This window comes from Orycteropus afer, unplaced genomic scaffold (assembly GCF_000298275.1).
Source record: "Orycteropus afer afer isolate SDZICR_OR568_19922 unplaced genomic scaffold, OryAfe1.0 scaffold00162, whole genome shotgun sequence".
NCBI lineage: Eukaryota > Metazoa > Chordata > Mammalia > Tubulidentata > Orycteropodidae > Orycteropus > Orycteropus afer.
This window is the reverse complement of record NW_006921749.1, coordinates 1643955-1660806: the sequence shown is the minus strand read 5'-3', so window position 1 is coordinate 1660806 and position 16852 is coordinate 1643955. Positions and strand designations below refer to the sequence as shown.

Sequence of the window (16852 nt, the reverse complement as noted above, 5' to 3'; positions counted from 1 at the left end):
TTTGTAGTATTCTTAAAGTTTGACAAGCACTGATCAATACAGAATTCATATTTATATTTCTCTACCTATTCCAATAATGTTCTTTTGACTGTTTTTTACAACTTTCATCCTGGATCCAATCAAGAATCATGCACTGTATTTAAGTGGCACATCTCTTTAGTTTGCTTTAATCAAAAACAATTTCCTAAGCCTGTTTGTTTTTAAGACAAGGACTTTTTGAAGCATCCAGTCCAAGTGTTTTGCAGAATATCCCCCAATTTGTATATGCCTGATACAAATTCCAGTTTAAAGGAAATACAGGGACTGAGGAACAGGAAAAAAAAAAATGTATTGCATTGGGCAAATCTACTGCAAAAGACTTCTTAAAGTGTTAAAAACCAAAGATGTCACCTTGCAGCCTAAGGTATACCTGACCAAGCAATGGCATTTTAAGTTGCCTCATGGGGATGCAAAAGCTGGACAATGAATAAGGAAGAAAAAAAAAAAATTGATGCCTTTGGATTATAGTGGTGGTGAGGAATACTGAATATACCACAGATTGCCAGAAGAGTGAACAAATCTGTCTTGGAAGTAGAGTCAGAATGCTTCTTTGGAAGCGATGTTGGTGAGACTTTGTCTCACATAATTTGGACATGTTATCAGAAGGGACCAGTCCTTAGAGAAGGACATCATGCTTGGTAAAGTAGAGGGTCAGTGAAAAAGAGGAGGACCCTTTGAGACAGACTGACATAGTGGCTGCAACAATGGGCTCAAACATAGTGGTAATTGTGAGGATGGTGCAGGACTGGGTAGTTTTTTGTTCTGTTGTACACAGGGCTGTTATCAGTTGGAACCGAACTGATGGCACCCAAACAACAACAGAAGAACAAGACAAATAAAACAAATAAGAGAAATAACTGAAAAAATTCTAGAAGGTAAGACATTTTGTGGGAAAAGTGGCTAGGTCTTGTCAACAAGTTAAATCATGAAGAAAAGGGACTCCACTCAAAGGAGAGTGAAGGAATGTAATCAGATTTAACCTGGGATCTTGGATCGGATACCAGTATGGACAAACTAGTCGTAAAGGATATTTTTGGATCAGTTGTGAAAATGTGATCAGAGTATTACAGGAAATAAATAATTAGCAAAATGGAAAGCTGGATACTGTCAGTTAGAAAAAAGTTACAAAATGATGAACAATATTTTGGCAAAATATATGTATATCAGTCTGTAGAAAAATATTTGGAAAGATACCTCTAAAATATTTACAGTGGTGATTTCTGGTGGGTGAAATATGATTTTTTTTTGCTTGTATTTTCTAGTTTTTTTCAGTGCATACGCCATACTTTTGAGATAAGAAGTTATTAAAATTTATCCTGATTCTGACTACTTTTCACCACTTTTACCTCTATTCAGCCTACAAAGCCAATGTTATTTCGTGCCTATAACTACTGCAGTGGCTTCTTCATGGTCTCCTTACTTCCATTCCAATCTTATTCTCCTATTGTCTACTCTCCACACAATGACAAATGATGCTTTAAAAGGGTATTTTAAGAAAAAGTAAATCAAATGATGTTAACTCTGTTCACAACTCTCCAATAGCTATCCATTGTATTAAAAATCTGATCTGTGGCTTCCATCTCTGAATTCATGTCCAATCCTTTTCTCTCTGCTTACTCTGCCCCAGCCACAGTGGCCACTGCCATGTTCCTCAGACAAGCCCAATTTGTTCCCACCGCAGCAGCTTGGCATCCCTCAGTGGCCTAATGCCTAAAACTATATTCCTCCAGATCTTAACCTAGTTCTTTCACTTTATTCATATTTCCACTAAAATATCACTTCATTAAAGTTTTCCCTGATCACTCTATCTAAAGTAGCTGCCTTCATACTCTTTCTGCTTCCCCTGCTTTTTTCATTTTTTTTTTTTTTTTTTTAGCACTTCTCTCCACCTCAAATAATCTTATATCTTTAGTTAATGAGTTAGTTATGTCTGTCTCTTCCATTAGAAGGCAAAGTCTTGAGTGTAGGGACTTTGTCCACCACCATTTCTCCTGCACCTGAAACAGTGCCTAAGCACATGCTTGTAACTTTACTAGAACATGACATTGTCGTAATTAGTGTTCAAGAGAATGGAACAGGTATGGTTGCAGATGAGTTAGTTGGTGGCAGGGAGAGAGGATAATGAATGATGACTTCCCAAATAATGGCCTCTATTTCTACTGGCAGACAAGTTCTAAGCTGAGTAAAGAGAGGAAGGAAATGGGACTATATTGTAAGGTATACAGATCAGTATTATTAACTATTACTTTTTATTAAAGTTGTAACACATATTTGTTGAAAGATAAAGCATATATAGAAAGACTTAGTTCTAATGCTTACATTGTTCTTGTGAACTTTTCTCTAGGTTGTTAGTCATTGTTTTAGGTGGAAGATAAGGAACTGGTCCCCAAGTAGACAGGGCTCGTTTGCTGGTGTCAAACTGCTGTGTGAAAAATTCCTGGAGCTTCATTCCTATTTTTATCAGGTCTGGTGTGGTAGATCTTGATATCATTACTTGGAAAATATCCCACTTCAGATCTCCATGGACAAAGATTTCACTAGAGTACAAAACAGAGTATTGTATTTCTTACAGATAGTTGAAAGTATAAAAATACTTTTCTTTCCTACCCAGCTTTTTCATTCATATTAAATGCATAATAGAAAATCATTTTGCAGGAAAAATGAATTTTTCTCAAAGAATGACAGAACGTATGTTAAGATCAGCCATGTAAAGTGTTCAAAAGCAATGTTTTATTTAATACCTTTTATCAGTCATGCTTGAATCCAATGCATTATACAGGTTTACTTTCCATTCATCCTGAAGCTTAAGATCAGCGTTACTGAAGATTCCCATAAGGATACTTGAGCCCATGTAATCAACTCGGGCTTCAGTAGATCCCATAGTAATCTGAATTTTGTGACTGGGTTGCTGATTTGGATGTTCAGAAATATGAGCTAAAACAGAAACAATAATTACTTTTCACAGAAATGCCTAATGGGAAAACTCATAAAAATCAATTAAAACCCTTTTCTCAATATTATTTGAATATACAATAGATAAGTTTTATAATTTCAACATACCAACCATCTCCAAAGCATTGACATCTATGGTCCCTCCAACTACGCCTCCTTTAGAATCTAACTGTGATCTTCCCAGACCAACAGACATGCTAATCTCTCGATCTCGATTACTTCCTACTGACAGGCGGCCTTGGCTCTTCAAACCACTAGTTGTCCAACTAATGAAAGGAAAAAGATTTATTAATTAGATATATGGCTTCCAATGTTCTGAATTAAAACAGATGATTTAAATAAAAGGTCAAGTTTGACAGAGACATAACACATTGCTTACAATATGTGGTAAATGTTTGAACATTAACGTTAATGAAGTAGCTTTCTTCCTATCTAGAAAATTACTGTTTTCCTTATAATTATTCTTCTTTCCAGAAGGAAATATATACTGTTTCATATTACAATATTCATGGGATTAAGCCATTTTTAGGATAAAATAATTTATATATTTTATCTATTGCATTGTCTCAAATAATTCAGCATAAAAAAGGTTTTGAATTGATATTGTACAATATCCAAAAATTACAACTGATGATTAAATATTTTTTCTTTGCACATGAATAACTTACTTTGTATTTCCCATTACATTACTCATATTCATTTGAACGTTTAATTGCTTCAAGTTGATGGCAAACACGACAAGTGTTTCCCATGGAGTCCCTTGTTGGCTTGCTGCTTTGTTTGATTTGTTAAAAGGAGTTGATGTTTTTGAAAGTGAATCTAAAAATAGAAAAATCAAATAAATAATCATTTGCAAATATGCCCAGCCAATTATAAAGCAAAACGCCCACATCACTATAATGAAAAAAGTAAAAATAGGATATTCTTATATTTTAACCTTACATTTAATAGTTGCTATCTGGTAGAGTAGTGCCTAAGGCATTTGACTGCTAACCAGAAGGTTGGTATTTCAAACCCACCAGCCACTCTGCAGAAGGAAGACTGGGCAATCTACTTTTGTAAAGATTTAGCACCTCAGAAACCCAAAGGGGATTGCTATGAGTTGGAATCAACTTGGTGGCAGTGAGTTTTTCTTGGAGTATATTGCATTTAAAATAATAGTTACCATTTACTGAATGCTTAGTAAGTTCTGGTAACCTTACTTCCTGAAAGCTCATGAAGTTCTATGTAACTTCCACTTTACATGAAGAAATACTGTGGTACACAGGACATACCAGCACAGATAAAGTCATCACTCTGGGATTTTCTCATCAAATCAGACAGTCATAAGGTACCAAATCAAGGGCTTGAAGTTGAGGGCCTCGAGGCTGGTTAGGGTACCTGTCTTCTTTGTTCTTATGAAGCCAGTATATAATTTGAATCCTTCATTTGCTCATTATACTCTAATCTTACTTTATAACAAAAACTCTGTCATTATGTTTTACCTGTTCAGGCACCTGCACATTGCCTGACATTAGCTGGATATAAAATAATCACTGAAGGAATACAAAGGTCAACTTTCTCAAAATGAAAGCATCTTTTGGGACTTGCACAAATACTGTGGGTTTGTTTTCTTTCTAAAAATAGCCTTACTGTATGGAGCACACTAACAAGATGTTTATTCCTCTCTCTTAATCCCCTTTCAAAGCTACCAGCCATCTAGCTGCTTCTTTTGCTGGCAATATCTTAAAGTTTTAAATTTTTTATGATCTATCATAAAAACCTGTAAATACTACCTCCCTGCCCTTGGAGCTGAAATCTGGGAGTAACTGCATTGAATTTGTATCTTGGGGCATCGGTAGATTATTAATAACAAAAAGAACAATGTTACCTCTTCGGGGAACAGAAGAATCAGACACACTCCTTGATCTTATGGAAGCTGGGGATTTTAGGCTCTGTGCTGCTGTCCCTGGCGACATGGTGCTGTTTGTTATATGTTCATTGAACACATTAGGTGACTGAGGCATGTGGTTGAAGGAGGCTGACTGACTGGGCTGCTCCCAGGTTCTGCAGTAAGCTTTTCTTGATGACTCAGGGGAAAGGTGCTGGCTTACCCCTTCAATGGAATCAGGTGTTCCTGGACCAGAAGCTAGCAGAAAAGGAGAAAGAACAAGCAAAATAAAGTCAAATGAAGAGCATAAAAATCATCTTTTTGATTAAAAAAAAAAAGTTTATTCATCCACCTTTTCTAATCACATCACAAGTTCCTTGTAGTACTCTATTTGGTAACTATACAGAGATTTACAGCTTTCAAAGTGCATTCTGGCATGGTATTTTATTTACTTCTCAAAGAAACTCCATGAGACAGGCAGGACAGATACTCTATTCCTATTTTACAGATGAGGCACTGGACGCAGATTTTCTAATATTTTCTCCTGAATTACACTGATTCTACCTGTGATTCCAAAACTCTCTTCCTGTGCACAATACTACAATGACATCTAAGTGCAGATACAGGCAAGTTGGTAGCATACTCCAACATTTTCTCTTTTCCACCCTTAAGTATGATTAACATGGTTAGCTAAATGTATTTCTGCATTTTCAGATTTTACAAGAGTACAGAGTAGTGTTTATAGAATAAAATGCCAGCTAGAATGTAAGCCCCAAGAAGGGAAGGTTTTCATCTATTTGGTTCTATGATAAGCTCAGTGCTTTGGTAGCATAGTGCCTAAGGCACTGGACTGCTAACCAGAAGGCTGGCAGTTCAAACCCACCAGCCACTCCTCGGAAACCCAAGGAGGGGTAGCTATGAGTCAGGTCTGACTTGACGACACGTAACAACAACAAAAAATGTATCCCCAGCACATTTGTTGTTTACCGTTGATTCTGACTCATAGTGACCCTACAGGACTGAGTAGAATTGCCCCATAGGTATTCCTAGTCTGAAATTTTTACAACAGCAGATCGCTAGCCTACAGAGTGGCTGGTAGGTTCAAACCACCCTTCTTCAAGTTAGCAGCTGACCACTTAACTGCTGTGCTACCAGGGCTCCTTCTAGCACATTAGAGAAGTCAACAGACATTTGTTGAGTGAATCTTACCAAGATTCTTGGTACCTCTTACCAAGTAAGAAAAAGTCTGTGTTATCAATCTTATTACTATTATAACTAAAAGTAATGCAACCTAATTACATGATAAACTTACTTGGCAGATTTATGGTTTGGTCTCCGAGGAAAAGGCGTCTTGCAATACTTCTCCTATACCAAGCTCTTGGAAATGCTAGAATTTCACTGAGTCGGCGCATATCGTATTTAAAAGAGGCAGACCCTATATCACAAACAGCTGATAGATAAAAATAAGATTTTTTTTTTTAAAAATTTGGAACAAACTTACAAAACCTTAATATTCTCACAAAGTAAGTATAAGACAACATTATATTATATAGCTGGATTATAATTATGTTACAATTCATGAAATATCAAAGTAAGTTACATATTATAGTTGGCAAGTAATAATAATTTCATCCATAAATTATAGAACTAGCACATTCTAACACTATTAATCCCATTTCCTTTCTTGAGATGTGGTCTGGCTGGAATTCTATTACCACTTTATTGAGAAATTCCCAGAGAGGTTTTAAAGATCTGTCTTATAGCCAGCTTTTAACTTTAACATGGGGCTTTTCTCAAACAAGGAAAACAAATCATCCAGATGAGCTAGGATATATATTTCCTCAAAAGTAGTTACAAACTAAACAGCTATATGGCAAGGACTGCTATTTTCCTCTCAGACAAAGAGCAGTGACTCATCAGTCTGAAGGGTTCTGCTATGAGCACTTCTGTTTCTGCTTTTTGTGTCCTTCTACTCCTCTGCCATTATTTCCGTAGAATTTACTTGCCAATGACTCTCACATCCAAAGTTTCTGTTTCAGCCTGAGCTCAGACCCACACAACCCATCAGTCAATTGCCCTTCTACCTAAATGGCCTATAGACACCTTCATCTTTATTTTCTAAGTTAATGGTATCACTGCCCCCTCATTTATCTAAGCCAAAAGTTTGAAGCAATTTTGTTTCCTCTCCTACCCTTCCCACAGCTTATTCTCAAGCTTATGGATTCTTTTACATCTCTCTAGAAACCATCTTTTCTTCTTTTTTACTGTCACAGTTCAGGCTTTCTTCCCCTATTGCTTGGTATACTTCAGTAACCTCAAACATTTTTGTCTCCCATCTTTCATGCTACTATCAGCTTTCTTTCTACAAAAGAAAACAATCTGAAAACATTATTCTACTTCTTAAAAGCCTCCAATGTCTTCTCATCGCCCAAAGGTACAGAATCCAATTCTTTAGCTTGGGGATATGGGGATACAAGACCCCCACGATCTGGAACTGATCTATTTTACCAGCTTTACTCTAAGTCGCCTCTCTCCCTCTATCCTGACCAACTTTGTACAACTAATTAAATGTTCAGTTATGTTTCAGCCATAATGAACAAAAACTATGTTTTAAAAGCATAGTTTTTGATGCTTCTGTGCCACTGAATACCATGTTGCTATAGCCAAAAATATTTTACTCAATTTTCAAAATCTAGCTCAAGTGTCATTTCCTTGTGAAAGCTTCTCAGAGCTCCCAGGTAAGACAGCATTTATTGTTTCTTCCTCTATTATAAATCTCTATGATAGCATTTACCACATTGCATTACCATTTGTCTACACATAAAACCTTGTTTTATTCATGCTTGTTCTCCTCAAATGCCTACTACAACTTCTGGCACAATGTCACTATAAAATATAGACTCAATATGCTTGCTAAATGAATACTGCTTGATTATATATATATACACATACACACACAATGTCTCTGCAATTAATAATAATCAAAGTTTATACTCACATAGTACTCTGAATTCTTAAAAATATTTCTCATGCATTTGATTTTAAATATGTCACAATATAAAGAAAATTAAGTAAGTGATCTGTGCAGTCATACAGCTAGGTTTAAAGCTAGAATTAAAATACACAACTTAAGATCTTCTGACACCAAGTGTAATTTTTTTTAAGTAACATTACTCATCTTCCTTTAGTGTTTCATGACTTTAAATCAAAAAAAAAAAGAGAAAAACTAGCAAATAGCAGACATTTTACCAAGTCAGAGTAGAGTAGTAGTTAAGAAGTACATTTCAGTGATTTAATTAGGACTATTCTGGCCCTTGGGTGATAAATATTTCAAACATTGATCATATTGACCCATACTTCTCCTTTGAAAAAATCAACTTATCATCAAAAGCTTAACATATTAACTGCATTTAATATGTAAAAAATGCAAAAGGGAAGCCATCACTGAGTTACAGAAAACAACATTTTGATTTCAAAACTGTAAAATTGAATACCAGATATATTTATTAATGTAGTGTCCATTTTGCTTGCAGACTTGCTTACAGACTGGCTTTCAAAAAATGAGGCACCTCCTGAACGTCTTATCCGAGACAAACTCACTTTTACAAATTCAAGGTTTATACTGAGGGAGTCTTTCCGACCAGTGACTGAAGTGGGTTCCTCATCCACATTCCCTTTAAAACAAACAAACAAAAAATCCACATAGAGGTACATACACATATAGCTACTTACACAAAACTATGTAATTAGATGAAAATTACCCAAAAGATGCCATCAATTAAATTCAAGCAGAATCTAATGACTACTAGAGTTCCTAACAATACCTGAATAGGTTCAATATCATAAACATAATACTACAACCATCACCCAAAGATAAAAACTAGAATTGAGATGCAGTAGGTGTCTTCATAATTTATCTAATTATTAGACAAGAGACATTTAGTAATATCAAGATCTTATGTACTATTTAATCTGATTCAAAATGGCAAATATCAGTCCATTTCAGCTCACTACTGCCTAGGGTATCTATCTATAAGTGTTCCATTTTATTTTTTGGTGATTTCCAATTTTCCTAGGTTCATATTTTGTAAATTCCACGTTCCAATTATTGATAGGTGTTTTGCAGCTTTTTCTTCTAATTTTGAATCAAACAATCCTGTGGTCTACTATGCCAGGAATGACAAACTGAAGAGGAATGGCATCACTTTTATTGACAGAACATTTCAAGATCTAACCTGAAGTACAATGCTGTTGGTGATAGGATAATATCCATATGCCTACAAGAAAGACCACTTAGCATAGACTATTATTCAAATTTATGTGCCAAATACTAACATCAAAGATGAAGAAATTGAAGATCTTTACCATGTTCTGCAGTCTGAAATTAGGCAAATACGTTATCAAGATGCAGTGATAATTACTGGCCATATTTGGATTGGACTGTTAAAGCTGGAAACAGAGAAGAAGGATCAGTAGTTGGAAAATAAGGCCTTGGTGATAGAAATGAAGCTGAGATCACATGGTAGAATTCTGAAAGACCAATGACCTATTCACTGGAAATACTTTTTCAACAACATAAATAGAACCAGTACAACTTGAACTTGTCAGATGGAATAAAGAGAAATCAAACTGACTACATCTGTGGAAAGAGAAAATGGAGAAGTTCAATATCAGTCAGAACAAGGCTGGGGCCAACTTCAGAACAAGCCATCAATTGCTCATATGCAATTTCAAGCTGAAGCTGAAGGAAATCACAAGTCCACCAGAGCTAAAGCACCACCTTGAATATATTCCACCTGAATTTAGAGACCATCTCAAGAATAAGTCTGATGCACTGAACACTAATGACCAAAGACCAGATGAGTTGTGGGAAGACATCAAAAACATCATACATGAAGAAATAAAAAGGTGATTAAAAAGACAGGGAAGAAAGAAAAGATCAAAATGGATGTCAGTAGAGACTCTGAACCTTGCTCTTGAAAGTAGAGTAGCTAAAGCAAGTGAAAGCAATGGTGAAATAACTGAACAGAAGATTTTAAAGAGAAGCTCAAGAAGACAAAGTAAAGTATTACAATGAAATGTCCAAAGACTTGCAGTTGGAAAATGAAAGTGGAAGAACACGCTCAGTGTGTCCGAAGCTGAAAGAAATGAAGAAAAAATTCAAGCCTCAAGTCGCAATATTGAAGGAATCTATGGGCAAAATACTGAATGATGTAGGAAGTATCAAAAGAAGATAAAAGGAATATGCAGTCTTTGTACCGATAAGAATTTTGTCAACATTCAACCATTTTAGGAGGTAACATATGACCAAGAACAAGTGGTACAAAAGGAAGAAGTCCAAGCAGCAGAGAAGGCATTGGCAAAATACAAGGCTCCAGGAATTGATGGAATACCAATTGAGATGTTTCAACAAACAGATGCAACACTAAAAGTGCTCATTCATCTATGTCAAGAAATTTGGAAGACAGCTTCCTGGCCAACCAAGTGGAAGCAATCCATATTTGTGCTCATTCAAAAGAAAGGTGATCAAACAGTATCATTAATATCACACATAATTAAAGTTTTACTGAAGATAATGAAACAGTTGCACCAAAACATTAACCAGAAATTCAAGCTGGATTCAGTAGAGACCGTGGAACAAGGGAAATCATTGCTGATGTCAGATTGATCTTGGCTGAAAGCACAGAATACCAGAAAGAGGTTTACCTGTGATTTATTGATTATGCAAAGGTACTCAACTGTGTAGATTAAAACAAATTATGGATAACAACTGTGTAGATTAAAATAAATTATGGATAACACTGCAAAGAACCATAATTCCAGAACACTTAAACTTAATTGTGCTCATGCAGAACCTGTACAAAAGGCAGATGAACAGAACAAGGGTATACTGCTTGGTTTAAAATAAGGAAAGGTGTGCGTCAGGTTGTATTCTTCCACCACAGATACTCAATCTGTACGCTGAGCAAATAATCCAAGAGCTAGAATACATAAAGAAAGATTGGAGAAAGGCTCATTAACAACCTGCCATATGCAGATGATACAACCTTGCTTGCTAAAAGCAAAGAGGACTTGAAGTACTTACTGATGAAGATCAAAGACTATAGGCTTCAGTATGGATTACACCTTAACATAAAGAGAACAAAAATCTTCACAACTGGACTAACAAGCAACATCACAATAAATGGAAGAAAGACTGTAGGTGTCAAGGATTTCATTTTACATGGATCCATGATCAACACTAACAGAAATGGCAGTCAAGAAATCAAATGATGTATTGCATTGGGCAAATATGCTGCAAAAGGCTTCTTTGAATTGTTAGAAGGCAAAGATGTCACCTTGAGGACTAAGGTATGACTGACCCAAGCCAAGGTATCTTCAATTGCCTCATGTGCTTGTGAAAGCTGGACAATGAACAAGAAAGACTGAAGAAGAATTGATGCCTTTGCCTTATAATGTTGGCAAAGAATACTGAACATACACCATGAACTGCCAGACTAATGGAAAAAATCTCTTGGAATAATACAATGAGAATGCTCCTTGGAAGTAAGGATGGTGAGAACCTGTCTTGTGTACTCAGGACATGTTATGAGGAGGGCCCAGCTCATGGAGAAGTACATCATGCTTAGTAAAATAGTTGTTGTTGTTGTTGTTATATGCCGTCGAGTCAGCCCTGACTCATAGCGACCCCTCCTTGGGTTTACGAGGCAGTATCACTACAGAAGTAGGATTGCCCAACCTTCCTTCCGAGGAGTGTGCGGTGGGTTTGAACCGCCAGCCTTCTGGTTAGCAGTCAAGTGCCTTAGGCACTATACTACCAGAGCTCCTTAGTAAAATAGAGGGTCAGTGAAAAAGAGGAAGATCTTCAACAAGATAGATTGATACACTGGCTGCAACAATGGACTCAAACACAGCAATGGTTATGAGGATGGTACAGGACTGGCTAGTAGGGTAGCAGGGTTGTTATGAGTCAGAACTGACTCCACAGCACCAAGTAATACTAAGATGCACTTTTAGTAGTTCAACTAAAATTTAAATGCTAATTTAAATTTACTCTTAAATTTTAAAAACTAAATGTCTCATTTCAAATTTATGTGACCTGTACACTTAACTTTATTCATAGAGTTTAAATTCTTATACAAATAGTTATTTGGTAAAACATTACAAAATTTAGTAACATAAGTAACCTTTGATCTTCAGGTAAGATTACTGTGCTGTGCATATCATCTATAAAGTTTTTTGAAACCTTTTTTCTTACGTAGTTTATATACTTGAATTACTTATTTCATGTTCCTCTTTATTCCATAAAGACGAGATGGATATTTGCAAAAGGGAAAATATAAAAAGTTTCTAATCTTGGCTTGTATCCATTATTAAAGGCATCATGATTTCTAAAAAGATGAAAGCTTGAAAATACATAATAAATGTGAAAAAGACACAAATATGCTCAGTATACCTAATCCTCCTGATCCAGATGTGAGTGCAGAAACAGCAGTTTTTTGTTTTCCTGCTCCATATGGATGAAATACATAAAGGGAAAAATCAGACATGCATGCAGTGAAGCTCAAGCCAGAAGAACTGCTGCTGGAACTGGTCAGATCTGACTGACTACTACTGTGTCGGCTTCTGCCAAGAGGGCTGCCTAATCCTGATGAACCTACAGTGGACACAAGAAATCCAAAATACTTATAAGTCACAAGAAATTAAAAAATCCACTCACTATTATTCTTAAGAATCAAACATGACTGCAAAATAAGTGGAAACACTGTAAACTTTACCAGACTTAAATCCTTAAAACAGAAATGAGGACTTAAGATGCGTTTTCCAATTACTTTTCTCTATATACTATGATTGGATACATCTGTTCATCTTTAAAATAATTATTTATATGTATGCTTAGCCAAATATTTTGTTTCTTTTTCCCTTTACTCCATTGGTATCAGGCAGCAGAAGAGGCCCAAAATAGTTAGGGTTGGGCAAAATGAAAAGTAGAATAAACTGTGCACAAAACACATCATACAATTGGAATCCACATTTCAGTAGGTAACAGTGGAGATACAAGGGATGTAAATGTAGAAAGGAAAACATCTTCCTTTCAAAAAGTGTAAATGCATTTATTGGCAACATTTGACAAGGATGGACAGGCTAATTTAAAATATGCTTTAAACAAATGAGACCACTTGAGTAGAACATCATATTATTTTGTGATTATTCCAAAATATGTATATCCAGCCCAGACATCTTTTGGATTTAAATATCACAGCTACCTATCTGAAATCCTATTAGAATGGGTCATAGGCATCTAAAGCTTACTGTATCCCAAACTAAACTCTTGATCTTACCCCTACCCCTGAAATCTGCATTTCTTCCAGTTTTCCCCATTTCTAGTTAAGTGCCTAAGGCCCTTGACTGCTAACCAGAAGGATGGTGGTTCAAACCCACCAGCCACGTATTGGAAGGAAGATGGGGCAATCTACTTCTGTAGTGATACTGCTTCGGAAACCCAAGGAGGGGTCGCTATGAGTTGGGTCCGACTTGACGGCCCATAATAACAACAAATTAAGTGGCACTTCCATGCAAATAGCTCAACCTTGGAGTTATTCTTTATTCTTCCAACTTCCAGTTCCCTATCATGCCCTTTGTCACCATATCATTTCTATGTCAAACGTCTACCAAGTCTGCCTATTTCCCTCCATCTCCAATGCTGCTGCTCTAGCCTCGGCAACCATCGATTCTGCCTGGTCAGCTGCAACTGTGATTGTTTTCCCACCTTCCTTCCACTCTTCTTCACCTCCATCCACTTGCCACACAGAAGCTAGACTTGTGCTCTACAAATGTAAATCAGACCAAGTCAACTTCTCTGCCTGACTTTCAGTGGTATTCCCACAAATATGGCTCTTTCCTTCCTCTCTAAACCTTTCCTATGCCAATACATCCTTTGGTTCACGATGTTCTTTACACTTTTTATTTTTTCCCCAAAGCTGCCAAATTCTTTCCTGCTTCATGGATTTTGTATCATCCTCTGCTTGAAATGTTCATTCTCCCCACTTGCTGCTTGGCTAACTCATATGCACTCATGTTTCCACTTAAAATATGTATGTTACTTGTTTATTATCTGTTTCTCCAATTCGATTTAATATTTGTGTTAGCAGATACATGTCTGTTAGGTTCACCATTGTATACGCAACTCTCAGCATTGACACCACAACACAATATACACATGCAATAAAGATCCTTTGAAAGTATGGAGACTGGAACAACCTATAATTTATATACATAACCACCAGCCACTCCTTGGAAGGAAGGTTGGGCAATCTACTTCCATAGTGATACTACCTCGGAAAGCCAAGGAGGGGTTGCTATGAGTTGGGTCCGACTCCATGGCACATAACAAGTAATATTCTCATCATTTCCTCTTGAATATTTTATGATGATAAGATAAGGGGTACTATTTCATTTTTGTGTTTTCTGAAGAACCAAAATGTAGGTATGTTTCATATTCTTTTCACTATATTCCTAACATAGTACAGATATGTTATTATAGTAATTTAAGTGTTAATAATTTATGTGACATTTTGTCATTAAATAAAGGTGAACATCCCAATGGAAAAATGGTCATGGATATATATTTAACCCCTCTCTCCAAACAGCCAATAAATAAAATGAAAATAAAAATAATAAAATATCATTTGAATACATTTCATCAACAATGATTAAAAATAAAATTAAAGCACACAGTTGAGAAAAGTACAATGAACTTGGTGTCTACACACATCATGGTGAGGATGTAAAATCTTACAGTCTTACTAGGGAGTAAAACACACCAAATTCTTTAAACACTCTCTAACCCTGGAATTCTACTTTTAAGAATTTACTGTACGGTCATTTACAAATATTTATATATAAGGATGTTCATTACAGTATTATTTACAAAATAAAAGCTAAAACAAAAACCTTAAGGAATCTCAAATATATAATCCAAAAGACAGAATATTATGCAATCATTAAAGTTATTTTAGGAAGGAACATTTAATGATTTTGGAAAATACATATGATATTTACAATTTTTTAAAAGTTACACAGTGGAAGAAACCTACTTCAATTGTGATTGGAAACAAGACTGTATCTCTACAAAAACAACGGAGAATAGAAACTGATAACACTGATTATGATAAAGATGCATCATTTTAATTTCAGCACTTTTCTGTTTTCTTCATTTTCTGTAATAAACAATGAATTATCTGTATAGTCAGAAAAATATGCTTTCAGATAACAAGACTACCACCCCAAAATTATGTTGACTACAACCTAATTCCAGTAGCAATATTTTAAAGATAAGTACAACCATGTTAGCAAAAATTTTATTTCTAAGAAATCAACCTTTTTGTTTTCCCATTTTATGTGAAAACGCTCAAATATTCACACCATTTCTTTAGTGTTACAAATACACACAAATACACCTACTCCTTACTTGTTGACTATCTTATTATCTGATGTTTCATATTTACGATAATAGTAAATAGTCTACTCTGTGACTAATTTGTGTATTTAATGATATATGACTGGCATTAACTAACACTGAGGTTAGAGTAATGCTGGCTGTGATGGTTAAGGTTATGTGTCAAGTTGGCTGGACCATGATTCTCAGTGGTTTGGCAGCTATGTAATGGTGTAGTCATCCTCCATTTCCGTGTAACATTCCAATTTCTGCACAACAACCTGGTCTTTGGAACTTAAGCATGTTGTTAAGTGAGGAGTGGGTATACTAACATTCTGGATCAGATAGCTCTTTGTTTCAGAGTGTGGGGGTCATGTGCACTGTAGCAGATTTAGCAGCATTCCTGGCTTCCCCACTAGAAGCCAGCTATACTCCCTTAGGTATGACAATCAAAATCGTCTCCCTCCTTTGCCAAATATTCCCTGAATTCAGATTGCCCCCTGGTTAACAACCAATGTTTTAATGATACACCAATTTTCTTATCAATTTTCATTCAATCTCGTCTCTTTTTTTAAAAATATACATATTATTTGAAACAACTTAATTCTATTTTGTAAGGAATCAGTGCCAAACAACACTATGCCTTTTTCATTTGCAACACTAATTACTCTTAAATGTAAAATCTAGCATAAAACAACAGCATAAAGAAAAAATTCATGAGTATTTGAACATGGGTATATCATATGACAGTTACTTCACAGTGTTTGTAGTATACATACTCAAGCCAACAACTAAATGCTACCCAACTGTCCTTTATTTAAATATACAAACTAAAGGGTAGTCAGTATCTAGTAATGCATGAAATACTGAAACTTTGGTTTACTATAGGTTTTTTTTTTTTCAATGTCTATTAAGTACTGTTAAAACAATATTTATACAAAAATAGTATCTGGTTTTATACCAGAGGAATAAATGTTTCTATACCTGGTGTTCCAGTCTTGTTTGCAGAGGTCTTTGTTGCACTCTGAGGAGCATTACTTCCAGGAGATAAAGTCTCAGTAGGATATGTAGTCCCTAAAGTCTCCAGTTCTCCTCGGTTTGAAGAAAACACCAAGTCCAGGGATGGCAGCTTTAGCATGCATTCCACTCTTGATACTGGCAAACAACTAAACTTGATCTGTGAGGGCTAAAAAAGAGTAAGAGACAAAAAAAAAAAAAGGTTTCTATGAATTGGATGGTTACAAAAATCCATATTGGATTCCAAAAGCTACATTTAATATCCATTTCAGTCCACTGTTTACTTGACATTTAAGAGTGTTCTGTGTTTAATGTCCTAGTTTTTTTCAAATTGATAAACGATACATGAACCATAATGTACTAATAAAATGGTATTTTTGAGAGGTCTTTTCCGTGTGATATTTAGACATTTAGATATTTTAGCATTTTAAAAATATTTATACTCATACTTGCATATAACCAAGTCTTTTTTTTTTTTTTTTAAAGGAAGTAATTTCCCTTATATTTAAATTGAAAAAGATCGTTTTAATAATGAC

At 35.5% G+C, this 16852-nt stretch overlaps 1 protein-coding gene across 1 annotated transcript in view; it reads right to left on the bottom strand.

Annotated features, from left to right (window-relative positions):
* The window catches only part of KIAA1109 (KIAA1109 ortholog), a 311628-nt gene that overhangs the window by 14244 nt on the left and 280532 nt on the right, over nt 1-16852 (bottom strand). The window contains exons 70-78 of the mRNA XM_042781736.1: nt 16284-16485; nt 12318-12518; nt 8356-8535; nt 6174-6311; nt 4862-5119; nt 3660-3810; nt 3100-3257; nt 2781-2973; nt 2359-2576 (exon numbers count right to left, since the gene is read on the bottom strand). Of these exons, the coding sequence (XP_042637670.1) occupies nt 2359-2576; nt 2781-2973; nt 3100-3257; nt 3660-3810; nt 4862-5119; nt 6174-6311; nt 8356-8535; nt 12318-12518; nt 16284-16485 (1699 nt within the window). The remainder of the gene's footprint in view (nt 1-2358; nt 2577-2780; nt 2974-3099; nt 3258-3659; nt 3811-4861; nt 5120-6173; nt 6312-8355; nt 8536-12317; nt 12519-16283; nt 16486-16852) is intronic.